At 47.7% G+C, this 27,248-nt stretch overlaps 1 protein-coding gene across 1 annotated transcript in view; it reads left to right on the forward strand.

Annotated features, from left to right (window-relative positions):
• The window catches only part of LOC130112697 (transmembrane protease serine 6), a 45,192-nt gene that overhangs the window by 11,359 nt on the left and 6,585 nt on the right, over positions 1–27,248 (forward strand). Inside the window, exons 6-15 of the mRNA XM_056280160.1 lie at positions 2,647–2,688; positions 3,068–3,272; positions 4,476–4,612; positions 7,275–7,387; positions 8,200–8,312; positions 14,908–15,050; positions 16,124–16,222; positions 18,792–18,905; positions 19,068–19,184; positions 20,380–20,548. Coding sequence (XP_056136135.1) covers positions 2,647–2,688; positions 3,068–3,272; positions 4,476–4,612; positions 7,275–7,387; positions 8,200–8,312; positions 14,908–15,050; positions 16,124–16,222; positions 18,792–18,905; positions 19,068–19,184; positions 20,380–20,548 — 1,252 coding nt within the window. The remainder of the gene's footprint in view (positions 1–2,646; positions 2,689–3,067; positions 3,273–4,475; positions 4,613–7,274; positions 7,388–8,199; positions 8,313–14,907; positions 15,051–16,123; positions 16,223–18,791; positions 18,906–19,067; positions 19,185–20,379; positions 20,549–27,248) is intronic.

Raw genomic sequence — 27,248 nt, forward strand, 5'->3', positions numbered from 1 at the left:
GATAGTCTCAAAAGCTGTAATAACTGGAACTGTCAGTGACTCATTGCGTAGATATGGTTTTAGTATGACAGGATCTGCAGGAGTAGATGGAGTTGAAGAACTAATTTTGTTTGAGATCTCCTCAGCCTTATTGCAGAAAAAATCTAGAAATTCATGGGCTGTGAATGGTGAGCAGCTAATAGACGACTGCTTTTTAGTAAGTTTAGATACAGCGTCAAAGAGAAATCTGGGGTTATGTTTATTAATATTAAGTGAGAGAGATACGATGTTTTTGCAGTAGATAAAGCACGCTTGTATTTCAATAAACACTCGTGCCACGATAGGCAAAAAACTTCCAATTTTGATTTTCGCCATTTACGTTCCAGTCTCCTGCAGGTCCGCTTAAGAGCACGTGTCTCATCATTAAACCAGGGTGTAGGCCTCTTTAGTCGCCTAGCTCTGGTAGTGAGAGGTGCAACTGAATCGAGGAGACTAGAGAGGGCCACATTTAAGTCTCTAGTGAAATTTTCAACAGAGTCATTTACCACAGTGAAAGGAGCCAAGACTCCAGGCAGCTGCTGGCCAAATGCAGCTGCAGTGGAGGGACCGATATGGTGAGTGGCAATTACATCTGTGCTGACATTAACTGGACAGGCCAATAATGCTTCAAATTTGATGAGAAAAGATCAGACACAGCAGATGTGGTTGGTAAGACATTCAGATCGGAAACAGCTATCCCTTTAGATAAAACCAAATCAAGGGTGTTACCACTGCAGTGAGTCGACTCTTGAACAAACTGAGTGAACCCAAAAGTATCAACTGGTACCAGAAAGGCTTTACTTAGAGGATCAGCAGCCTTATTCAGATGAATATTGAAATCACCTAGAATTAGAATCTCATCAGAGTGAGTGACAAGGCCTGAGACAAATTCTCCAAATTCTTCTTGTGCGTCATTAATATTAATCAGGACGGAAGTTTCACATTGGCGTCTATTTGGCAACTACCAGAAAAGATAAAGACCACGTTGCATAAAATGAGCGAGACGCACCTCGGACTTCTTACTTTTTCCACTCCTCTATCTATGTGGGCAGGAAATGCATTGTGCAAGATTAGCTGAAGAATACGGCAACGGTTGTCACTGTGAGGGAAGTGAGCAGAGTATGAATGATATGTAAATAACATAATCTGCTATTATTTGTTTTTATTTCAAACGTTTTGCCTTTATTTGTTTATTTATTTATTTATTTGACGAAACATTTGGAGTCATTAGAAAGCAGTATCTTGTCTTTTCTCTTATAGTCTCATTTGCTGATGTCATCACACGGAGACATCAAAATTTAATCGTGAAACCCCCCCCGTAGCAGCTTTCGGTAGACGCTAACCTCGGTGGTGTCTGCACCACTCCACATGTTAGAGACGCAGGCTTGTGACCTTGAGGTTGCCGGTTTGAATTCCCTCGTCAGGCTGAGGGAATGCATACGGATGGGGAATTGTGTAAATGAGTGATGTTTCCTCTCTCCCTCAACAACTACCTTTGATTTGCCAGACACATGACCCTTAGAGATAGGGGGAGGAGCTCGGACATCCGGAGAGAGCTCGGAGTAGAGCCGCTGCTCCTTCGCATCGAAAGGAGCCAATTGAGGTGGTTCGGGCATCTGATTAGGATGCCTCCTGGGCGCCTTCCTTTGGAGGTTTACCGAGCACAGCCAACTGGGAGGAGACCCCGGGGTAGACCCAGAACTCGCTGGAGGGACTACATGTCCAATCTGGCCTGGGAACGCCTTGGGATCCCCAAGGAGGAGCTGGAGGGGGTTGCTGGGGAGAGGGACGTCTGGAGAGCCCTACTTAGCTTGCTGCCACCGCGACCCGACTCCGGAGGAGCAGATGATGATGAATGAATGAACGAATAACCCTTGGTGGGAGGCACAGTGGTTAGTGCGGTCGCCTCACAGAAAGAAGGTCCTGGGTTTGAACCCCGAGGTAGTCCAACCTTGGGGGTCATTCCGGGTCGTCCTCTGTGTGGAGTTTGCATGTTCTCCCCATGTCTGTGTGGGTTTCCTCCAGGTGCTCCAGTTTCCTCCCACAGTCCAAAGACATGTAGGTCAGATGAACCAGCCATTGTCCCTAGGTGTTAATGGGTGTGTGTGTGTGTGTCGGCCTTATGTGATGGTCTGGCAGCCTGTCCAGGGTGTCTCCCCGCCTGCCGCCCAATGACTGCTGGGACAGGCTCCAGCATCCCCGCGACCCCGACTGGGATAAGTGGTTTGGATAATGGAATGGAATTTTTTGGCCTTGTTATTTGCTGCGTTGGCAGTGTATACTGAATTACTGTACCATGGCAACAAGCCATCGCTGAACTGAACTGAAAGAAAGGGGGGCAGAGACAGAACAACAAGGTGAAACAAGAAACAAGATAGGAGGAGAATAGTGGCAGTGTGTGTGTGTGTGTTTAGTGAGAAAGCAAGTGAAACTGTCTAAAAGGAGCCGAGAGACGGTGAATGGGCAGATGGTGTTCATCAGAAAGGTGAGAGAGGGGAAAAGAGCGAGAGAGCAGAGCATTGTTAAACAAAGTAAGAAGAGAGGCAGAGAAGAAACGAGAGCCTACTGTTTTAAATATGTACTTTGTTGTTTAATTTCCTTTTTTTCTGTTTATTTTGCTTTCTACAGAAACGAACCCCAGAGTCATAGAACTTCTGAAAGGGTCGTTTGGTATCACACTTTATTTCCATATGCTTGATTTATTTTTTTCAAATATCAATTACACTGAAATTAGCACACACCATCAATTTGCATGAATTAAAAGCCCTGTGCATGAAAACAGAAAGCGATCAGAAAAACAGATCAATGTCCATTTCACATTTTCTTTAAGTCAGCGTATAATTGGTTATAATTACATATTCAGTCACAGTACAACGATGAAGAGCACTACCTCGAAATAAACGTTTTTTGACATTGTGACTCCGAGAACTAATCAGATTTTAAGAATATTAAGAACTGGCCATAATCCTAAACAGTCCTGGATCAACGATAAACACATGACTTGTACTACCTGAAAACAACTCGGCACTAACTCCTCTCCCCCACCTAGAGTGCTACCGCTACGAGAAGGTGGTCTCCAGCAGCCCCGTGGTCCTCCGTGGCCCAGACACACAGCGCTCCTCCTGCCTGTGGCACCTCCACACCTCCCCCGGCTCCCAGCTGGAGCTCCAAATGGAGTGGCTACTGCCGGAATGCAGGGACAGGCTGGTGGTCTACGACTCGCTCATCCCCTCCGATACCCACCTCATCACCTCGTGAGTTTTGTCTGTAGACATACCCTACATCCCAAATGAGTCTGTTACTACTGCTACTACCACTACTACTACCACTACTACTTTCGGCTGCTCCCATTAGGGGGCACCACAGTGGATCATCCGTTTCCATCTATTCCTGTCCTCTGCATCTTCCTCTGTCACACCAGCCCACCTGCATGTCCTCCCTCACCACATCCATAAACCTCCTCTTTGGCCTTCCTCTTTCCCTCTTCCCTGGCAGCTCCATATTCAGCATCCTTCTCCCAGTATACCCAGCATCTCTCCTCCACACATGTCCAAACCATCTCCATCTTGTCTCTCTTGCTTTATCTCCAAACCGTCCAACCTGAGCTGTCCCTCTAATATACTCGTTCCTAATCCTGTCCTTCTTCATCACTCCCAATGAAAATCTTATCATCTTCATCTCTGCCACCTCCAGCTCCTCCTCCTGTCTTTTCATCAGTGCCACTGTCTCCAAACCATATAACATAGCTGGTCTCACAACCATCTTGTAAACCTTCCTTTTAACTCTTGCTGGTACCCTTCTGTCACACATCACTCCTGACACTCTTCTCCACCCACTCCACCCTGCCTGCACTCTCTTCTTCACCTCTCTTCTGCACTCCCCGTTACTTTGAACAGTTGACCCCAAGTATTTAAACTCATTCACCTTCGTCACCTCTACTCCTTGCATCCTCACCATTCCACTGTCCTCCCTCTCATTCACACATATGTATTCTGTCTTGACATTCCTCTTCTCTCCAGTGCATACCTCCACCTTTCCAGGCTCTCCTCCACCTGCATCCGACTCTTGCTACAGATCACAATGTCATCCGCAAACCTAACTACGTCCCAAATGAGTATTATGTACTAATGCCGGCTGTGTTTTGAGAATGTAGTGTGTTCGCACCGGAAAACTGTCAAGATGAAGTATACTTCAAATGCAAATTGCCCAAAAATTTTTATTTTTTATTTTTTTGGGAGTGTGCATTTGGTGTATACTATTGCCCATAATACAAAGTGTTTTACAAACAGAGGAGCTGGAATTTTTTGAAAAAGAAAAATGGCGGACGGCGACAGGACCCCAACCCTCAATGCTAAATTTGCCAAAGCCTACATGGCGTAATAAGCTGGAACTGGACTAATGTACACTCTGCAGGTATTCGTTCAACAGTAAATGTGTGTCTCTCTCCCTCCTCTCAGTGTGTATGGCTGCAGTAGACATGAGCGTGTGGTGTGGGTTGTTTCGTCAGGAGAGTGGATGACAGTGGTTTGGAAACAGGGTTTGTACAACTACAAAGACCCCTTCTCTCTGTCTGCACAAGCACGGGACAGCCAGGGTAAGATTCCTACCGTATGTCTGTCTGTCTGTCTGTCCCTCTCAATTGAATTCAAAATGCTTTACTATTGCCAAAGTGTCGAAGCACGAGACATAATCATATAGAATATAAAAACAAATGAAAAAAAAAAAGATGCATGGAGTTGGTGTTAAAGCTGCATGTCATCCATTTGAAATGTGGTGATGATGACGTGGTGATTCTGTTGGACAATCGATATTACAGTCACACAGTATTATGATATAGTTCAATGTAGGCGGCAGAGAGAAATAGACCTGCTGCGACTACAAACAAGGTGTTGCAGCCATTGTCGCTCATCTGCCATCGGTTCTGCAGTAAACAGTTCCCACCCTTGTAAAATGGATCCTCGGACTAAAGCGAACACCGGCAAGCTGATTAAGTTTTGCAGTTTCCTTTATTAATCCTCATCTCATCTCATCTTCAGCCGCTTCTCCGGGGTCGGGTCGCGGTGGCAGCAAGCTAAGTAGGGCACTCCACACATCCCTCTCCCCAGCAACGACCTCCAGGTCCTCCTGGGGGATCCCAAGGCGTTCCCAGGCCAGATTGGACATGTAGTCCCTCCAGCGAGTTTTGGGTCTACCCCGGGGTCTCCTCCCAGTTGGCCGTGCCCAGAAAACCAACAAAGGAAGGCACCCAGGAGGCATCCTGATCAGATGCCTGAACCACCTCAACTGGCTCCTTTCGATGTGAAGGAGCAGTGGCTCTACTCTGAGCTCCCTCCGGATGTCCGAGCTCCTCACCCTATCTCTAAGGCTGAGCCCAGACACCCTACAGAGGAAACTCATTTCAGCAGCTTGTATCTGCGATCTCACCCTTTCGGTCACTACCCAAAGCTCATGACCATAGGTGAGGGTTGGAATGAAGACTGACTGGTAGATTGGGAACTTTGTCTTCCGGCTCAGCTCCCTCTTCACCACAACGGTCCGGTACAGCGTCCACATTGCTGCTGATGCTGCACCAATCCACCTGTCAATCTCCTACTCCATCCTACCCTCACTCGTGAACAAGACCCCGAGATACTTGAACTCCTCCACTTGAGGCAACAACTCATCCCCAACCCGGAGGGAGCAATCCACCATTTTCCGGTAGAGAACCATGGCCTCAGACTTGGGAGTTGCTGACACTCATCCCGACCATTTCACACTCAGCTGCAAACCGCCCCACTGCGTGCCAGAGGTCACGTTCTGATGAAGCCAACAAAGCCACATCATCTGCGAAGAGCAGAGATGCAATTCCAAAGGGCAGATGAGTTCCTCTGTGAACCAACAGCCATCCATACCTGCAGAGGGGATGGGGACCACCAGGTACTCCCCTAACTGAAACACAATGATGATTCAACCCTGTTGAGGCATCAGCTGTGCTCCTACGGCCTTCATAGGTCACGGAAATGATGATGATGATGATAAAGAAAGGCCTCCAAGACTCTTCCTGGGGGCGGAGCTACAGCTTGTATGTGATTCCTGATGTATTTATTCCAGCATTCATTTTTAGTAACTCTCCATAGAAAATGAAAAGGCAACGGGTGGCATCATTCAACCAAAGCGGTGACCATTTACGCAAGTCCTTGTTATGGTACCATAGGCTTAATGTTATGTCGTGATCGCAAGAAAACAACTTTTGTTATCTTGTGATCACGGGATAACTAAGTCATGATCATGAGATAACGGAACCCAAAAAATAATAATACTGCATGGCCCCTACGGACTTATGTAGCTTTCAGCTTTTTTACTTTATTACATTTAATTTTCAAAGAAAACAAATCGAACTGAACAATTACAGTTGAAAGACTTGTGATATTTTAACATCCCCAAATCCCATTTACCCACATCCTGCTCCCCTCTATCTGCTCCTACCCCGTCCCGCAGGCCCCTTCTCAGAACAGAATTAAACCACATTCAATAGGTTAAACGCGAAAAAGAAAACAACAGAAAAAAATTAAGTAATAAATAAATCAAATAAAGCTAGTAAACAGATAAAAGAATAACTGTAGTACCAGCATCTGGGCCATTTTAATGGTCTTTTGGGCTTAATGAGGTCGGGTAACTGCTGGCTGTGCCGCAGGGTATTCGTTCACCCCGGGCTGGCCCAAGCCCCGAAATCTATGGCGCCACCTCACCAGGAGGGAAGCAGTCAACATATTCAATCAATGGCTTCCAGTGAGAGTAAACCCTGTCAGAGGAGCCCCTCAGTATAAACTTTACTTTTTCCAGTTTGAGTAGAAACGAAATGTCCCATAGCCACGCTTTAAGAGAGGGTGGCCAAGAGGACTTCCAAAGGACGAGGATTTTTCTACGGGCGGTTAAAGAGGCAAAGGTGATAACATTAGACTGGATAGCCGTTGCAGTGAGTTCGTCTGGGGGTCTGGATAGTGAGTTCGTCTGGGGGTCTGGATAGTGAGTTCGTCTGGGGGTCTGGATAGTGAGTTCGTCTGGGGGTCTGGATAGTGATTTCGTCTGGGGGTCTGGATAGTGAGTTCGTCTGGGGGTCTGGATAGTGAGTTCGTCTGGGGGTCTGGATAGGGATTTCGTCTGTGGGTCTACCGAAGATCTTGAATTATTTTTTGTGAAAGTGTTTTCTGTCTTTGGATGTATGCCAGACCATGCTGCTCAGTACATAATACCCCCCCCCTCTCTCTCCCCGTCAGAATGTGGTTTCAGTATAAAGTTGGAGGCAGTTACAGGAGTCCAGGGGAGTCTAAGAACACCCTTTTACCCCAGCTACTACCCCCCGAACACCAACTGCACCTGGAGCTTCACTGTGAGACGACCCGTGTTCCTTCACTCGTGCATGCCTCTTCTTTGTCTTTGCTTAATTATTCAGTGATTTTCTCTATTTATTTCCTCGGGTTATTTTTTATGTCTTTTTAGACACACTGAAATGTCTCCCGAAAGCGTAAACTTTACACTTTACAGGTGATGTTTGTGTAGCCTACTGAGAAAGTGTAAATGTAGATGCATAAACAAACACACATACACTTACAAAACATGTATTTCTTTTTGGATTCCCCCCCCCCCTTTTTTTTCTCCCCAATTGTGCTTGGCCAATTACCCCACTCTTCTGAGCCGTCCCCGTTGCTGCTCCACCCCTCTCTGCCGATCCGGGGAGGGCTGCAGACTACCACATGCCTCCTCCCATACATGTGGAGTCACCAGCCACTTCTTTTCACCTGACAGTGAGGAGTTTCACCAGGGGGACGTAGAGTGTGGGAGGATCACACTACCCCCCCCCCCGAACAGGCACCCCAACTGACCAGAGGAGGCGCTAGTGCAGCGACCAGGACACACAACCACATCCGGCTTCCCACCTGCAGACACGGCCAACTGTGTCTGTAGGGACGCCTGACCAAGCTGGAAGTAACACGGGGATTCGAACCGGCGATCCCCGTGTTGGTAGGCAACAGAATAGACCGCTATGCTACCCGGATGCCTCTACAACACACTTATGCATACATCCTTTGATACTGATGCACATTGCACATTTGTATGTGTGTGTGTGTGTGTGTGTGTGTGTGTATACACATAGCATGTGTGAATTTAAGTGTGTGTCTCTGTGTGGTTGTGTCTCCCCAGGTGCCCAGTGCTGCAGAGTTTGGCCTGTCTCTGGAATTTGAAGGCTATGAGCTAGTCAGAGCTGGCTATAACCTGGCCTGCACCCAGGGGCAGTGGATAATACAGGGCCGCAGGTACAACACATTGTGTGTGTATGTGTGTATACCAGGTTTTTCTATTCTCATGGGGACATTAATATTTATTAACAATTAATTTATTAATTTAATATCTATTTATTGTAATTATTAATTTATTAATAATTACGTCCCCATTAAACCCACCATCAGAAAGACGTGTATGTTAGGGTTAATACTCCCGTCTGTGCCCCTGACCGAGGCATGGCAAGATGAACTGGAGCTGGTCCCCGGGTGCTGCGTGGCGGCTGCTCTGAGCTACACAGCTAGGATGGGTTAAATGCAGAGCGTAATTTCCCTACAGGGATCAATAAAGTATCTCCAAAAAAAACCCCATTGGTCCCCATTAGGATAGAAAAACCTGAATCCACCTACCTTGTGGGGACATTTTATGGGTCCCCTTGAGGAAAAGGGTCTATTTTAGGGTTAGGACTTGGGTTTAGAGTTAAGGTGAGAATTAGGGTAAGGGTAAGGGTTAAGGTTAGGCAATGCTCAGGATGTGGGGTGAGTCTGTGGTGGCCAGTGCTCTCCTGTTTGCTGTTGTGTGTTGGGGCAGCAGGTTGAGGGTAGCGGATGCAAACAGGCTCAATAAACTGATCCGCAAGGCCGGTGACGTTGTGGGTGTGGAGCTGGGTTCTCTGGCGGTGGTTTCTGAGAGGAGGACGCTGTTGAAGTTATGTGCCATCATGGACGATGTCTTCCACCCGCTTCACGAGGTGCTGGTCGGGCACAGGAGTACTTTTAGTGATAGACTCATTCAGCCGAAATGCACCACAGAGCGCCACAGGAGGTCGTTCCTGCCTGTGGTCATCAAACTTTACAACTCCTCCCTCAGAGGGTCACACACTCGCAGTTAATGGTCACCGGACTGCCCTTCCACTTGTGTTACCCTGTCGGGTTTGTTTGTGCTGTTGTTTTGTGTTGCGGTAGTGCAGTATAGATAGGGTGTTATGTGCACCACGCTTGTTGATATATTTTGTTCTTATTTCTTTTTGTTTCTGTTTTTCTTACTAGAGCGCGAGTGTCTGTAATAGAACCCAATTTCCCCTCGGGGATGAATAGTGTTCTGACGTAGTTCTGATGGTTAAGGTCAGGGTTAAGGGTAGGGAATGAATGTAGTCAACAAGGGGTCCCCACAAGTATAGGATGACATCTGTGTGTGTATGACAGCATGAGGGATGATAGAATCAGCGGCATGATAACATCGGTACATCAAACCGCTAGTTGTGCAATCCTGTACTTAACCCGGTCGTCCCATGTGAACACGTTCATAATGGAGTCAAAAAACCATCTCTAAACTTAGCTGTTGTGTGTGTTGTGTGTTGCTCTCCTTTTTAAAACTGGAGAAGATTTTGAAAGTCCTCTTTGTGTTCGCCCAGCTTTACGTGGTAATTCGACCGATGAGCGGGAACAGAAGGATTCAGCAAGATCTGTTGCATAAACTAGCTAGCACAAACAAAGCACGCTATGTTCTGCAGCACAGAATTGGCAGTCTTAAGTGCCCAACCTCTGATTTTATTTAAGGACCCAACTGAAGTAACAAACATTAGAAAGCCGACATTTTGTGTACTTATAATACTCAAAACAAGTAGTGACAACAGGTAAAGACAAAGCATGTGTGGAATGACTGAAACAGCCTCCTGTATGCCTGTTTTTCAGTTTGCTCTTGTGTAGTTAAGCATACTGGTACGGATTTTCAAGAACAAGGGTGATGTGCAGAGCTGTAGTAGCTACAGAGGTATAAAGTTGATCAGCCACAGCATGAAGATGTGGGAAAGAGTAATAGAAGCTAGGTTAAGAGGAGAGGTGATGATCAGCGAGCAGCAGTATGGTTTCATGCCATGAAAGAGCACCACAGATGTGATGTTTGCTTTGAGAATGTTGATTGAGAAGTATAGAGGAGGCCAGAAGGAGTTACATTGTGTCTTTGTGGATTTAGAGAAAGCATATGGCAGGGTGCCGAGAGAGGAGGTGTGGTATTGTATGAGGAAGTCGGGAGTGGCAGAGAAGTGTGTAGGAGTGGTGCAGGATATGTATGAGGGCAGTGTGACAGTGGTGAGGTGTGCAGTAGGAATGACAGATAGGTTCAAGGTGGAGGTGGGATTACATCAAGGATCGACTCTGAGCCCTTTCTTGTTTGCAATGGTGATGGACAGGTTGACGGACGAGATCAGGCAGGAGTCTTCGTGGACGATGATGTTTGCGGATGACATTGTGATCTGTAGCGAGAGTAGGGTGCAGGTGGAGGAGAGCCTGGAGAGGTGGAGGTATGCACTGGAGAGAAGAGGAATGAAAGTCAGTAGGAGCAAGACGGAATACCTATGTGTGAATGAGAGGGAGGACAGTGGAATGGTCAGGATGCAAGGAGTGGAGGTGATGAAGGTGATGAGTTTAAATACTTGGGGTCAACTGTCCAAAGTAACGGGGAGTGCAGAAGAGAGGTGAAGAAGAGGGTGCAGGCAGGGTGGAGTGGGTGGAGAAGAGTGTCAGGAGTGATTTGCGACAGAAGGGTACCAGCAAGAGGTAAAGGGAAGGTTTACAAGATGGTTGTGAGACCAGCTATGTTATGTGGTCTGGAGACAGTGGCACTGACGAAAAGACAGGAGGTGGAGCTGGAGGTGGCAGAGATGAAGATGATAAGATTTTCATTGGGAGTAACGAAGAAGGACAGGATTAGGAACGAGTATATTAGAGGGACAGCTCAGGTTGGACGGTTTGGAGACAAAGCAAGAGAGACAAGATGGAGATGGTTTGGACATGTGTGGAGGAGAGATGCTGGGTATATTGGGAGAAGGATGCTGAATATGGAGCTGCCAGGGAAGAGGAGAAGAAGAAGGCCAAAGAGGAGGTTTATGGATGTGGTGAGGGAGGACATGCAGGTGGCTGGTGTGACAGAGGAAGATGCAGAGGACAGGAAGAGATGGAAACGGGTGATCCGCTGTGGCGCCCCCTAACGGGAACATCCAAAAGTAGTAGTGGTAGTAGCAGTAGTGATAGCTCCTATGTATTTATATAGACCTCGAGAAACATTTATCTGTTATCTGCTAGGCCAGCTTTTTAATGGTCTGTGCTGTAAAACAGTGTGACGAGTTTGAAATCCATGGGTTGTTCACAATTATACATTCCCCGCTAAGTCTTCAGTCTTATGATGTTGCTTTTTAAAAAATGGCTTGTCTTTTAAGAAGCCCTTCAGATTTGTAGCTTTTATTTATTCATTTATTTATTAACATACTGATATTGAACCTCTTACCTAGATGCATCTGTGGTCTTAATCTGGCAAAAAGACAGCAATTCAAACTATGGGAGAATCAACATGTAAATATGATTGTCAAATATTGAAAAATGTTTATCATTTATTACTGGGCGGCACGGTGGTCCAGTGGTTAGCACTGTTGCCTCACAGCAAGAAGGTCCTGGCTTCCAACGTCAGGCCGTCCCAGGTCCTTTCCGTGTGGAGTTTGCATGTTCTCCCCGTGTCTGTGATGGGTTCTCTCCGAGTGCTTCGGTTTCCTCCCACCATCAACAAGACATGCATGTTAGGGTTAATACTCCTGTCTGTGCCCCCGAGCAAGGCAATGGAAAAAAGAACTGGGGTTGGTCCCCGGGCGCTGCAGCAGCCCACTGCTCCTAGCTACACAGCTAGGATGGGTTACACGCCGAGAGTGCATTTCATTGTATGTATGTACAAATGGCGGCATGGTGGCGCAGTGGTTAGAGCGGTCGCCTCACAGCAAGAAGGTCCTGGGTTCGAGCTCCGGGGTCGTCCAACCTTGGGGGTCGTCCTGTGTGTGGAGTTTACCATGTTCTCCCCGTGTCTGCGTGGGTTTCCTCCGGGTGCTCCGGTTTCCTCCCACAGTCCAAAGACATGTAGGTCAGGTGAATCGGCTGTACTAATTTGTCCCTAGTTATGAGAGTGTGTATGTGGGCCCTGTGTGATGGCCTGGTGGTCTGTCCAGGGTGTCTCCCTGCCTGCCGCCCAATGACTGCTGGGATAGGCTCCAGCATCCCCGTGACCCTGAGAGCAGGATAAGTGGTTCGGATAAAGGATGGATAGACGCTATATACAAATGACAAATAAAGTGTATTTATTCTATTCCATATTGACCAATAGATGGCGATAGTGCACCACAAAAGTTTCAGTTTGACACTGGTTGTTGTGCTTTGTTTTATAGATTTGTGACATTAGATAATAATGGGATTTTCCCCAAAGAAAAATGTTCTCTTTTCAATTCATCACATCTGGGGGGACTGACTATAAAAACAGCAACCCTGGAGAGAGTAGGAATTCAGTGGCTTGCTCAAGAACACTTAAGCAGCCAGGAATGGCACAGAGATTTTAGACTCAGCTTCCCGGTTAACGGATCTTCCACGATGCTCCCGTGCCACACACACGTGTTTGTTTATGTATCCCCGTGGGGAGAGGAGTTTTTCCTGCTTCCCTAAACCAAAACTGTAAAATTAATCCTAACCTCAACCCATCCATTAGCCAAGCCGCTTATCCAATTAGGGTCGCAGGATGCTGGAGCCTATCCCAGCAGTCACTGGGCGGCAGGCGGGGAGACACCCTGGACAGGCCGCCAGTCCATCTCAGGGCCGACACACACATTCATACCTAGGAGCGATGTAGTATGGCTTATTCACCTGACCTACATGTCTTTGGACTGTGGGAGGAAACTGGAGCACCCGGGGGAAACCCACCCTCATTAACTAACCTCACTAACTTCAACCCTTTCCCTAAAACTAACCCTAAATCTAAGTCTAATGCCCAATCTTAATACTAGACCCCTAGGCCTAACCAGGACCCCAACTGTAACCCTACTCCTAAACCTAACCCATCCATTATCTGAACTGCTTATCCTGCTCTCAGGGTCGCGAGGATGCTGGAGCCTATCCCAGCAGTCATTGGGCGGCGAGACACCTTGGACAGGCCACCAGGCCATCACACAGGGCCCACACACACACTTAGGGACAGTTTAGTACGGCCGAGTCACCTGACCTACATGTCTTTGGACTGTGGGAGGAAACCCACGCAGGCACGGGGAGAACATGCAAACTCCACACACGACCTTCTTGCTGTGAGGTGACCGTGCGAACCACTGCGCCACCATGCCACCCTAAACCTAACCCCTACCTCAGAAATAACCCCTTACCTTGTGGGCCTAAAAAATGTCCCCGTGAGGTAGGCGGTCTGGATTGTTACTAACCTTTGTGAAGACATTTGGCCCTCATGAGTGTAGATAGCGAAAACAAACACACACATAATGGCAATAATACACACACACCCACAGAGGCTCATGCACAACTGCGCACACACACACACAATTGATAAATGTACATTTCCATTATATATTGAAAAACAGTATACATCAGTAATTACATGTGACGGAATCAGTAATTACATGAAACCTTACTTTGGGCGTCTGGGTGGCGTGGCGGTCTATTCCATTGCCTACCAACACGGGGATCGCCGGTTCGAATCCCTGTGTTACCTCTGGCTTGGTCGGGCGTCCCTACAGACACAATTGGCCGTGTCTGTGGGTGGAAAGCCGGATGTGGGTATGTGTCCTGGTCGCCGCACTAGTGCCTCCTCTGGTCGGTCGGGGCACCTGCTTGGGGGGGGAGGGGGAATTGGGGGGAATAGCGTGATCCTCCCATGTGCTACATCCCTCTGGTGAAACTCCTCACTGTCAGGTGAAAAGAAGTGGCTGGCGACTCCACATGTATGGGAGGAGGCATGTGGTAGTCTGCAGCCCTCCCCGGATCAGCAGAAGGGGTGGAGCAGAGGAGTGGGGTAATTGGGGGGGGGGGGGGGTCCAAAAACAAAAAACCTTACTTTGAATGTCTTGCTGCTGAACCTTGGAAGTCCTGTATTTTTTATATGGGACTTCCAGGTCTAGGACCCTGCCTGGAGCTGCACCCGAAGGGGAAACACCGAGGGCGGTCTGACAGGATGCGGAAGCGGGGCAGGCTAAGCTAACTGCTAGCCCATGCAGACCGGCAGTTCCGACAGTCATCCTGGCTGGCGTTCTCTATCCGGACAGTGGAATTTTTGGACTGTGTTGCACTGAATGAATGGACTGTGCTGTGGCTGTTGTGTGTTTTTGGAAATTTGGATATGTTTTTATCTTCTGTGTTGCACTGCTGTGGGCTGGGTGAAACAACATTTCGTTTCTTTGGTGTACTCTAGTACACGATCAAAATGACAAATTCTTCGTGATTCTTAAACCTTTCCTCTGGAGAGGGTTCGTTGACACTGAATGTGAAGCACGGCACTACTCAAACCCCACATCACACATTTCCACACAGTCTACACTAAAGGTGCAGCCGTACAGCTGAAGTCTTCAGTGGTTGGAGAATGAGAAGCTATACTTGAGAAACCAGAGATGAAGTGCTTTGCTCAAAGACTCCTCAACAGTGGGTGTTGAGGAACTGAAATCACTCCGCCGCCCAGGCTTTTTAGGGACGAGTTAAGGTTACGAGCCGGCGACCTCCCCGTCAGTAGTCTACGTTGTGCGTTTGTGGTATTTCCACCGAAAGAGGCTCACCAGCACTTTAACAGATATTGCTTCTGATTCAGTCTTTGTCACCTTGTCAGACTGTGTGGCACCAGGGGCCTACAGCCGTACAGCGAACGCCTCTTCCTCGTCTCCACATCGACCATAGTCATCATGACATCAGAGGTGTCACTCACGGGACCGGGCCTACAGCTGCACTACAGTCTCTTCAACCTATCGGATCGTAAGTTCACACGTGGCAGACACTCACTGGTGCAAAGCGTGTGGGCGCCCGGGTAGCATAGCGGTCTATTCCGTTGCCTACCAGCACGGGGATCGCTGGTTCGAATCCCCGTGTTACCTCCGGCTTGGTCGGGCGTCTCTACAGACACAATTGGCCGTGTCTGCGGGTGGGAAGCCGGGTGTGGGTATGTGTCCTGGTTGCTGCACTAGCGCCTCCTCTGGTCAGTCGGGGTGCCTGTTCGGGGACTGGGGGGAATGGCGTGATCCTCCCACGTGCTACGTCCCCCTGGTGAAACTCCTCACTGTCAGGTGAAAAGAAGTGGCTGGTGACTCCACATGTATGGGAGGAGGCATGTGGTAGTCTGCAGCCCTCCCCGGATCAGAAGAGGGGGTGGAGCAGCGACCGGGACGGCTCAGAAGAGTGGGGTAATTGGACGGGTACAAATGGGGAGAATTAAAAAAAATTTTTTATTGAAATAGTGATTGCTATGTAATTACTGATTTAATCAATAATGTCTTTAACTATATGAGTTATGAATATATGTGTGTGTCTGTGCATGAGCCCCAGTGTGTGTATGTGTTTTATCATGTCTAACTATATGAGTTATGAATGTTGTGTGTGTGTGTCTGTGCATGAGCCCCTGTGTGTGTATGTGTTTTATCATGTCTAACTGAGTTATGAATGTTGTGTGTGTGTGTGTGTGTGTGTGTCTGTGCATGAGCCCCTGTGTGTGTATGTGTTTTATCATGTCTAACTATATGAGTTATGAATATATGTGTGTGTGTGTGTGTGTGTCTGTGTCTGTGCATGAGCCCCTGTGTGTGTATGTGTTTTATCATGTCTAACTATGAGTTATGAATGTTGTGTGTGTGTGTGTGTGTGTGTGTGTGTGTGTGTGTCTGTGCATGAGCCCCTGTGTGTGTATGTGTTTTATCATGTCTAACTATATGAGTTATGAATATATGTGTGTGTGTGTGTGTGCATGAGCCCCTGTGTGTGTATGTGTTTTATCATGTCTAACTATGAGTTATGAATGTTGTGTGTGTGTGTGTGTGTGTGTGTGTCTGACACAGCATGCCCAGACCAGTTCCTCTGCACAGTGAACGGTTTGTGTGTACCTGCATGTGATGGAATCAAGGACTGCCCAAACGGACTTGATGAGAGGAACTGTGGTAAGACCTGATGAGAGGAACTGTGGTAAGACCTGATGAGAGGAACTGTGGTAAGACCTGATGAGAGGAACTCTGGTAAGACCTGATGAGAGGAACTGTGGTAAGAGAGTTTTTGGAAAGTCTGTCCGTCCGTCTATAAATACCTTCCTTCACGCACTATTTTAAGGATCTGTACCAGAGCATGTGAGCGGTAGCAATTTTCTGCACAGCGCTTAAAGCGTTTGGCTCCATTCCGGCTCGGCTTCGCCTCTGCTCTCGCTCCAGACCCGCTCGCCAGTAAAACCCTCCACGGTGAAGTTCTAACTGGATTCGTAACTTTGCTTCTGAACCTTTAAGTCACAAAACTATGAGCTGTTATACTGAATGCCTTCAGAAAAGCGTCAGACTTTACTGAACAGTCCCAAACGGAAGACTACCTGGTATTAAAAATGTTGTCACCCGCGGGCGTCCGGGTTGCGTGGCTGTCTCTCCCGTTGCCTACCAACAAGGGGGTCGCTGGTTTGAATCCCTGTGTTACCTCCGGCTTGGTCGGGCATCCCTACAGACACAGTTGGCGGTGTCTGTGGGTGGGAAGCCGGATGTGGGGATGTGTCCTGGTCGCTGCACTAGTGCCTCCCCTGGTTGGTCGGGGCGCCTGTTCGGGGGGGGGGGGGAATAGCGTGATCCTCCCATGTGCTACGCCCCCTGGCGAAACTCCTCACCGTCAGGTGGAAAGAAGCAGCTGGCGACTCCACATGTATCGGAGGAGGCATGTGGTAGTCTGCAGAGGGGGTGGAGCAGCGACTGGGACGGCTCGGAAGAGTGGGGTAATTGGCCAGGCACAATGGGGAGAAAAAAAAAAAAGTAAAAAGATACCCAGCCCACATGGCCTTACGTGATACTACAAAGATTATATCGGAGGGACCTTAGTATATCACACACAGGAAATCACAGGTACACAACGTGTAGGATCTCCCCTGTCCAGCTAGCACACGAAGACACGGAGTCCATCCAGCCATCCTTTATCCAAGCCACTTATCCTGCTCTCAGGGTGGCGGGGATGCTGGAGCCTATCCCAGCAGTCACTGGGCGGCAGGCGGGGAGACACCCTGGACAGGCCGCCAGGCCATCACAGGGCCCACACACACACATTCACACCTAGGGACAATTTAGTACGGCCGAGTCACCTGACCTGCATGTCTTTGGACTGTGGGAGGAAACCGGATCCCTGGAGGAAACCCCTCATACACGGGCAGAACATGCAAATTCCACACAGAGCACAACCCCCAAGGTTGGACTACCCCGGGGCTCGAACCCAGGACCTTCCTGCAGTGAGGTGACCATGCTAACCACTGTGCCACCGTGCCGCTTGATCAGCCATGTTTAATAGAGTCATATAACTTAAACAAAATGTTGGACTGGCCTCTGCCTCCAGACCGTAGAAATCAAGTTAAGCGTTTTAAACAGTTCAAACTGGAAGAGCCACATACTTTTCATGTTCACTGGACCGATAATGACTCTGGACTTCTATTCTGCATAGCAAACAATAACGGCGTCCTAATTTATAATGGAACAAAGAGCAATTCACTTTCTACCTCACCAAGGTCACAGACTGCACAAAATTTAGTTTCCTCAAGCGGGGAATCAAACCTAACCACCTCCTGGCATCCTAGAACGCGTTTGCAGAATTTGGCAGCTTGCCAAGATGGCAAATGGGATAGAGCGCGCTAGCCAGCCGACACCCAACACAATTATAGTCGTGGGTATTAAAGACGGTCAGAGCGCTCATCCCTGTGGATCATGACTCTTGTTAGCAGGCATGATGAAGGCTACTGCGTAGACCAACGTGGTGGTGTTAAAATGGATATCACTGTTTTCTACGCACCACTTCTGTTGTCCGGTTGTAGGCTGCATTTGTAGATTTGTTATGCTGTTCACTTCCGTCGTCATTTTTGTGTTTATCCGTCCGGTACTTCACAGCGGACATGCAGCTCCTGCTGGAGTGCAGTATGAATCGCAGGGGGGCAATTATCATTCAGTTCACCCACAGCCGAAATAATGCCAAGGCAATCTATCCGAGACGACCCCCCCCCCCCCGTTTTTATCCCCAATTGTACCCGGCCAATTACCCCACCCTTCTGAGCTGTCCTGGTCTCTGCTCCACCCCCCTCTGCTGATCCGGGGAGGGCTGCAGACTACCACATGCCTCCTCCGATACATGTGGAGTCGCCAGCCGCTTCTTTTCACCTGACAGTGAGGAGTTTCACCAGGGGGACTACCACGTGGGAGTATCACACTGTTCACCCTCCCCCCTGAACAGGCGCTGCGACTGACCAGAGGAGGCGCTAGTGTAGCGACCAGGACACGTACACACATCCGACTTCCCACCCGCAGACATGAACAGTTGTGTCTGTAGAGACTCCCGACCAAGTTGGAGGCAACACAGGGATTCGAACTGCCGAACCTTGTGTTGGAAGGCAACGAAATAGCCCGCCACGCCACCCAGACGCCCCTATCCAAGAGGTTAGTACGTGGTTATTTCCAAATTTGAAAAAAAAAAACCCCACCAAATGATTCCTGTGTACGTCAGTGTGTGTGGCCCAGTACCAGTGTCCAGAGGACAGTCGGTGTGTGGAGTACCTCAAGGTGTGTGATCAGCACCCAGACTGCCCTGACGCCATGGACGAGGAGAACTGCACAGACGGTAACACACCTGAAATCGATTCGAAACCACTTACGTCTTTATAAAAACAATGCAGGAGCTTTTATAGAATCCACTCCTGGAATAATGACCAATCAGAAGCCATGTGAAGTACTGTCTCATATCTGTGTGTGTGTGTTTGTGTGTGTGTGTGTGTGTTTTCAGGTGTAAAATGTACAGATATAACCTACGTGTGCAGCGACGGGACGTGTCTGAAGAAGCCTAACCCAGAGTGCGACTTCATTACAGACTGTCCTGATGCCTCGGATGAGAGACACTGTGGTGAGACGATCCCCACTCATTCTTGGAGGTCACGTCAATGTTAGGACGGCAGAACCTCTGGCCCAAGCAGCGACCGACAAGTCAAAACAAACTTTCGACCGAAATTTAACGAGTCAAACGTCAACGGATTTGTTGTCTGTCCCAGTGTTCCCTGACTGTACCTCTGCCCGTGGTCGTGTTGTGTTAGCAGCATGTCAGCCACACAAACCTTCCAACAACGCACGATCGCCTCACAGCAAGACGGTCCTGGGTTCAAGCCCCGGGGTAGTCCAACCTTGGGGGTCGTCCTCAGTGTGCATGTTCTCCCCGTGTCTGTGCGGGTTTCCTCCCACAGTCCAAAGTCATGTAGGTCAGGGGACTCGGCCGTACTACATTGTCCCTAGGTGTGTTTGTGTTTGTGTTTGTGTTTGTGTTTGTGTCGGCCCGTCCAGGGTGTCTCCCCACCTGCCACCCAATGACTGCTGGGATAGGCTCCAGCATCCCTGCAACCCTGAGAGCAGCATAAGGAGTTCGGATAATGGATGGATGGACGGCTCCATTTTTTTTAGGGGGGGGGGGGTTTCCCCCTTTTTCTCCCCAATTGTATCCGGCCAATTAACCCACTCTTCCAAGCCATCCTGCATCCCGGTCTCTGCTCCACCCCCTCTGCCGATCCGGGGAGGGCTGCAGACTACCACATGCCTCCTCCCATACATGTGGAGTCGCCAGCCGCTTCTTTTCACCTGACAGTGAGGAGTTTCACCAGGGGGACGTAGCGCGTGGGAGGATCACGCTATTCCCCCGTGAACAGGCGTCCCAACCGACCACAGGAGGCGCTAGTGCAGCGACCAGGACACATACCCACATTCAGCTTCCCACCCGCAGACACGACCAGTTGTGTCTGTAGGGACGCCCGACCAAGCCGGAGGTAACACGGGGATTCAAACAGGTGATCCCCGTATTGGTAGGCAACGGTATAGACCACTACGCTGAATCGGTTCCATTTCAAACTGGGCAAAAGTGTGAAATATATTGACACATACGGATATATCAATAGTTTGAATGCTAGTGTAAACATAGCGCTTATTCCCAATATGCACAAAAATGTGCATGTGACATTTCACACAACTAGTACACACAAACATGTAATAAAACACGTGTGTGTGTGTGTGTTGCATTTGCATGTGTACTTTTTGTCTCTGTCTTGTGTGTTCAGACTGTGGTCTGCGGCCGTTCTCCAGCCGTATAGTGGGCGGAGTTGACGCTTCCGAGGGGGAGTGGCCATGGCAGGCCAGCCTGCAGGTCAAGGGGCGACACCTCTGTGGGGGTGCGCTCGTCTCCAGCCATTGGGTGGTTTCTGCTGCCCACTGTTTCTATGACGACCGGTGAGTTCGAGAGAAATGGTACTGCAACGCATTCTCATCCCATGGTGTCATATGATAAATAAAACCTGGACAGCTAACACAACTCTTCATCATCTCTATATCGCTTGATAATCAGTACTTTGTACTTCGTCTTGAACTGCGTAATGTTTGTACTTTGAGTTCAATTCTCAGACTGTTCCACAATTTTATCCCACAGACTGTACAGGTTGGGCAGGGGTAAAGTTTAGAGTTAAGATTGGGGTTTAAATTAGATTAAGTTTTGGATTAGAGGTTAAGTTGTGGTTAACCAGGCGCGTGTCATACAGATGCAGACGGTTACCTTTCTCGTCATACATCGACGACACTTTTTCAACAAGATCAGTATATAACGCACAGGATGAGAATGGGCTTGGTATTTTTTGATTCGGCTTTGTGTTCTTTACAAGTTGGAATTTATATATATATTTGTGTATATATATATATAAGTATGCTATGCACTGCTATGCATTAAAATCTTTTTCCCTGTATCCGTGTTGATATTCCGCTCCTCATTAGTCGAGCACTCAACACCATTGACGGTTTCGGAAATAAATGCTGTATATATATATATTTGTTTTTAAAATTTCAAATCGATGTCTCTCTGTATAATTGATACTGAAATTGTGTCATTTCACTCTTGTTTATTTTCTGAACCTTCTTTTATGTAGCCTGGGAATCAGACGAGGGTGGCGCAGTGGTTAGCGTAGTCACCTCACAGCAAGAAGGTTCTGGGTTCGAGCCCCATGGTAGTCCAACCTTGGGGGTTGTCCTCTGGGTGGAGTTAGCATGTTCTCCCCGTGTCTGCGTGGGTTTCCTCCCACAGTCCAAAGACATGTAGGTCAGGTGAATCGGCCGTACTACATTGTGATGGCCTGGTGGCCTGTCCAGGGTGTCTCCCTGCCTGCCGCCCAATGACTGCTGGGATAGGCTCCAACAACCCCGTGACCTTGAGAGCAGGTTCAGATAATGGATGGATGGAATTGGATGAATTCACAAACGCTAAGTAGTCTGGCTCTTTGTTCATTTTCGATTTCCAAGGGGGCGTTATTAACGGGCGCAGACCAAAATGCCTCTAGAGGCAACTGGATAGACCTACAACCAATCAGAGCAAGGAAATGTGTTACGTTGTACTTTAACTTTCACCAAATCCCGGTGCGAGTACGGCAAACACGTCTTTCTCCATTATCCATCATCTGTGCCGCTTATCCTGCTCTCAGGGTCGCGGGGATGCTGGAGCCTATTCGAGCAGTCATTGGGCGGCAGGCAGGGAGACACCCTGGACAGGCCGCCAGGCCATCACACGGCTGACACAAAATGTTAGCAGCTGCTAGTCTTCCATTAAAGCGGATGTAGACAACTTTTCAACCCCCCACCCCAGCATTTCCAAGTGTTGTGACTGCTTGTGCCACTGTCACAAAGACAACCACATGGCTTTCCATTTATTAGCAGCCTGGCTACTGTCCAAACCAAGAAACAACCGTAAGAACCCCAATTTGAACTAGAAACCCCGATCTCAGTGCTTATGGTAAAGGCAGAGTAAAACATCTGGTAGTATTAATAAGTAGGCAGGTTGTGTTACTTACTGATCCGGTAGAAAGAATGCCAAACGAATGTCGGTTTGGAGCCCTCTCAAGTCCTGGGTGTTGAGAACAAAAGTTTTAAGTGCAGTTTGTTATTTCGTTAGAGAAAATATACCTTCCAGTTCGTTTAATATAGTCCCGATAGCGGATTCAACATATCGTTCCACATCAGCGGCAGCCAACAGCGCCCCTCTGTACATCATCATTGGTTTTTTTTCCCCCAACTGCATCCCAGGAAGACCCGCCCCTACTCTGTCTCTAATTGGCTAACCCTATCCCTAACCAATGGAGGCAACGAGTACTAGCTAATCAGAGGCAGAGTTCCCAGAATGTGGGTGGGGAAAAAATAAGACTGTACGTCATTGTATCAGCGCCACCTCATATTAGATAGATGGCTGTGATTGGCCCGACCCAGGCCAGGTGGGCTGGAAACGTGTCTGAATGGGAGGGTGGCCGGACATATACACCAGAGCAAATGTAAGACATGAGCTCGTAGCTTCGTCTTGTTCCCAGGTTCTTCTGAGGTCTCTCTCTTTACGTTTCTGTTATCATTGTTGCCCAGAGCGGTTTGTAAATCCTGGCAACACAGACTGGCGAAAACCGAATTAGTAAGGCCACGGATTTGCCAACATGGCCAACAATTTTGTGGTTTTTTTGGATTCCCCCCCCCTTTTTTTTCTCCCCAATTGTATGTGGCCAATTACCCCACTCTTCCGAGCCGTCCCGTTTGCTACTCCACCGCCTCTACCGATCCTGGGAGGGCTGTAGACTTACCACATGCCTCCTCCGATACATGTGGAGTCGCCAGCCACCTGTTTTCACCTGACAGTGAGGACTTTCACCAGGGGGACGTGGCGTGTGGGAGGATCACGCTATTCCCCCTAGTTTCTCCTCCACCCTGAACAGACGCCCCGGCCGACCAGAGCAGGCGCTAGTGCAGCAACCAGGACACATACCCACATCCGGCTTCCCACCTGCAGACACGGCTAATTGTGTCTGTAGGGACGCTCGACCAAGCCAGGGGAAACACGGGGATTTGAACCGGCGATCCTCGTGTCGGTAGGCCAGTGTTGTAGTACTCGAGTCCAGGACTCGGACTCGAGTCCGACTCGAGTCCTGATTTTCATGACTCGTGACTCGACTTGGACTTGAGCACTGATGACTCGGACTTGGACTCGGACTCGCGAATTTACTGCATTCGGACTCGGAAGTTGGAGACCCGGACTCGTGACTTTTTAATTGATAAAGACTGTTTTTGTTAGATTTTTTTTAAATAATAGGCCCTATTAAAATATATTGATAGCTATATTAATACTGTAACATTATTCAATTTCGTGTAAGGGCAGGCACGTGTGTTCCACCTACATGCGGATTCACGTGGCGTGCATACCGCCATGTTCAGTAGCGCGAAGATGCCTAAAGAGACAACCTGAATTGTGCGCTTTGCTTACACAGATTTTACAACAAATTCCAGCAAGATCACTGCTAGATGTTCGATATGTAAACGAACTATTGAGGAGAAGACCGGGACAACCTCAAACTTCAACAGACATCTGTCAAGGATGCACCCAGAAAAGTAAGTGATATGCAGTCAGCTGATGATATGGTTGGTGATCAGTTAACGTTAGCTAGCTAGCTATCTAGCTACGGTAACAATAGCCTCTGAAGTAACTCAACCACTGGTCCAAGATGTTGGGTCAGGTCGTGTGGCGGGTATATCATGTCACTAGAACCGTTGGGTTCGGTGGTGTGGCGGGTATATCATATCACTAGAACCAAGTGAGATTGTATAGGTAAGTTAAGTAACGTTACTGTTAGAATGCTAATGCAGCATTGCACAGAAAAGTCACAGTACGGTTCGCTTTCGGTACGAGCGTGCCATCCATCTCACTAATGATGAGTTGGTAAGTAACACGCAGCGTCTTCGTGTTATAGGGAGATTAAAACTGATTTTTCTTATTTATCATTTGGCTAATTACCAAGTAGCATACACTTAACGGAAAAAACACACCACTCTGAACTACCGTGTTAGCATTAATCTTAACTAGTAACAACAAATCCGCACATTGCAGATCTCCGCCATGAATATTCTCCAAGTGCGGAGAAGGAAGAAGTCTAGCCTATATGCATCCACAAATAATGTTGATAAAATGTGCACAACTTTACAATGCAAATAAAAATAATTGTAGGCTATTACTCGCTAAATGGACTAATTGAAGAAAGCTAATGTGGATGCCGCCACTGGTTTTCTTGAGAGCTGGAGACGGTACAAGATTTGACGGATGTGGCATCCCCCCCCCCCCCGATGTACCGAAAACTACCGAACCGTATGGTGATTGGTGACACCGCATAGGCTACTGTAAATATGGGGATATTTTTCTTTGCATATATGCAGCATTGGGTGTGCCAAATTCTAAAAATAGACACGCGCGACGTAGCTTTTGAACAGTACTATGAACTGGCTCTATCTTCTAACAAAATCACACCCTCCCTGACCCATACAGAATAAACATACATACTCACGGAGGATAGAGCGTTAAAGCTCAGCTAGGTAGCATGTAACATACTTAAATCAATAATTAAATGACTGGGTTTTGCTAATTAATCCCTGTCCTGTTAGTCTCATAAATTATGTATCTTTTCTCATACTTTTCATTTATCCAGCTAGTTTACATTAGTTAATCTACTAATATGGTAATGTTAGTTATATAGATAACTAAATATGTAACTTAACTGGTTATGGTTCAAACCACTATGTGTATAATGTGTAACATTTGTATTGTTATTGCATATTGTTATAGCTATAACGTTACACATTTTTTGCTGTGAGAAAGATTACTTGAAACAGTTTGGCATCAGCAAGCTAAAGTGTGTATCCTATCTTCCCCTAGGTTCCAAGAATACCGTGCCTCCACTGCTTCAGATGTGATGCCAGCTGCTCCAGGTCAGAAGACTATCACATCATTTTTAAATGATGGACAGCAAAGGATGTACGACCTCAAACATCCACGTCAGAAGGCAATAAGTGATGCCCTTGTAAAAGATCTAATCATTAAGTGCTGCTTGCCACTCTCCATCGTTGACAACGAGGACTTCAAGCACTTCCTGCATGTCCTGGACCCTCAGTACCGGCCCATAGCAAGATCCACAATTTCCTCTGTGACCATTCCAGGAATGGTGGAAGTCAAGAAAGAACAGATAAAGAACCAGCTGGCAGAAGCATCGAGTGTTGCTGTTACCACAGACATTTGGAGTGATCGAAAGATGCAGTCATTCCTTGGAGTGACAGCACACACAGTGGCAATGGATAAAAAAAACAGGAACTCAGCCTTCAGTCATATCTTCTTTCCTGCAAAAGAGTGCATGGGAAACACTCAGGAGAGAAGATTGCAATGATGTTTGAATGCTGTGCTGAAGAATACCTGATTAAGGACAAGATCAACTTTGTCATAACTGACAATGCATCCAACATGAGAAAAGCTTTCCAGGCCAGCTTTCCCCTAGAGGATCCTTGTGATGCTGAAGCTCATGATCCCAGCACATTTGAGGACGATGATGAAATATGGCAAGACCTGATGCCAGAAGATCAACAGACAGTCAATGACACTTTGGCTGAGAACTGTAAGATGCAGAGACTATCATGCTTCACACATTCACTGCAGTTGGTCATAAAAGATGGTCTGAAAGACACCAGTGGGCTGTCAAGCACCCTAGCAAAGCTATCCCGTGCTGCCAACCTCCTCCACAGTGGCACCTCGTTTAAAGACTGCTTTGAAGCGTGTTCTGGTGATGCAACAATTCCAACAGCGAATGCCACACGATGGAATTCCACTCTGAAGCAGGTGAAGGCTTATGTGCATTTAGACATGCAAAAGCTGTCCAGTGTGTTGGAATCAGTGGGGCACAAAAGCCTTATCTTATCCCCGCGAGAGTATGCTCAGCTTAAAGAACTGATCGAAGTTCTTGATCCGTTCTTAGAGGCAACCAACCTAAGTCAGGGTGAGACTACTGTCACCGTCAGTGTGATTGTGCCCTGTGTCCTCACTCTGCGCTGTCACCTGCAGGAAATAAGAGGAAAAGCCAGATACTGTGGGCCTCTGGTGAGAGCTCTGGAGAGCTCCTTGAAAACAAGGTTTGCAGAGGTTTTCAGTGCAGTCAAGATACCAGGATGTGAGCCGGCTGAAGGAAGAGGCCCCACCAAATTTCCTTTCACCAATGCCTACTTCATAGCATCTGTGTTGGACCCAGCATTTGGCTTCCAGCGGCTAGAACATGATGTGCAGCTGGACAGTGACGTCAAAGATGTGCTGAAGACTGAGATCAAAGGTGAGAAATGTTTTGATTAACGTTAGTTAAGTGATTAACTATTTGATTGTTGTGATGTTTATATCATTGAAGGTGTTACAATAAAGCACATAGGCGTGTCATTTGTCATGTAGGCCTAGTCAATAACATATTTGTAATGAGTCCCCCATGCCCCCTCTCATTTCAGAGTATATAAAGGCAGAGGGTGACAAGCAAGCGGTATCAACAGCAGATGCAGCGGAAGCAACAGGACCAGGGGAAGGTGAACTTTCAGAGTCTCCTCCTGAGAAGCAGTTGAGAATGTTCTCCCACTATAGGAGGACTCCCTCCTCCACCGAGAAGAAGCCGTCTGGCCAGGCTCAGTTGACTGCATACCTCAACTTGATCGCTGAGCAGGACTCTGACTCAGTCCCGTGCCTCAGGTTTTGGCAGCAAAACAAATCCAAATTCCCTACCCTCTATCAGATTGCCACACAGGTATTCTCTATCCCTACCTCCAGTGCACCCATTGAAAGGGTATTTAGTCATGGAGGCATTTTGATGAGGCCTCACCGTGCAAGGTTGAGTAGTTCCATGCTGTCAGATCTTATGTTTTTGAAATGCAACGTGTATGCTTAAAACTAGTGCCACCAGCCTTTTGTTCCTAACTATTCCTGAGAGACAATGTCTTTTGACTAGTTTTTATGAATGTATTGTATGCTGTGGAACTTACTTCTGTATACTGTTTCCACCATTTGCTAATAGCATGCTATTCACAGCTATCAAATGTGTTTTGAAGAACATCCAGTGTTCAGAAT

This window comes from Lampris incognitus, chromosome 5 (genome assembly GCF_029633865.1).
Source record: "Lampris incognitus isolate fLamInc1 chromosome 5, fLamInc1.hap2, whole genome shotgun sequence".
NCBI lineage: Eukaryota > Metazoa > Chordata > Actinopteri > Lampriformes > Lampridae > Lampris > Lampris incognitus.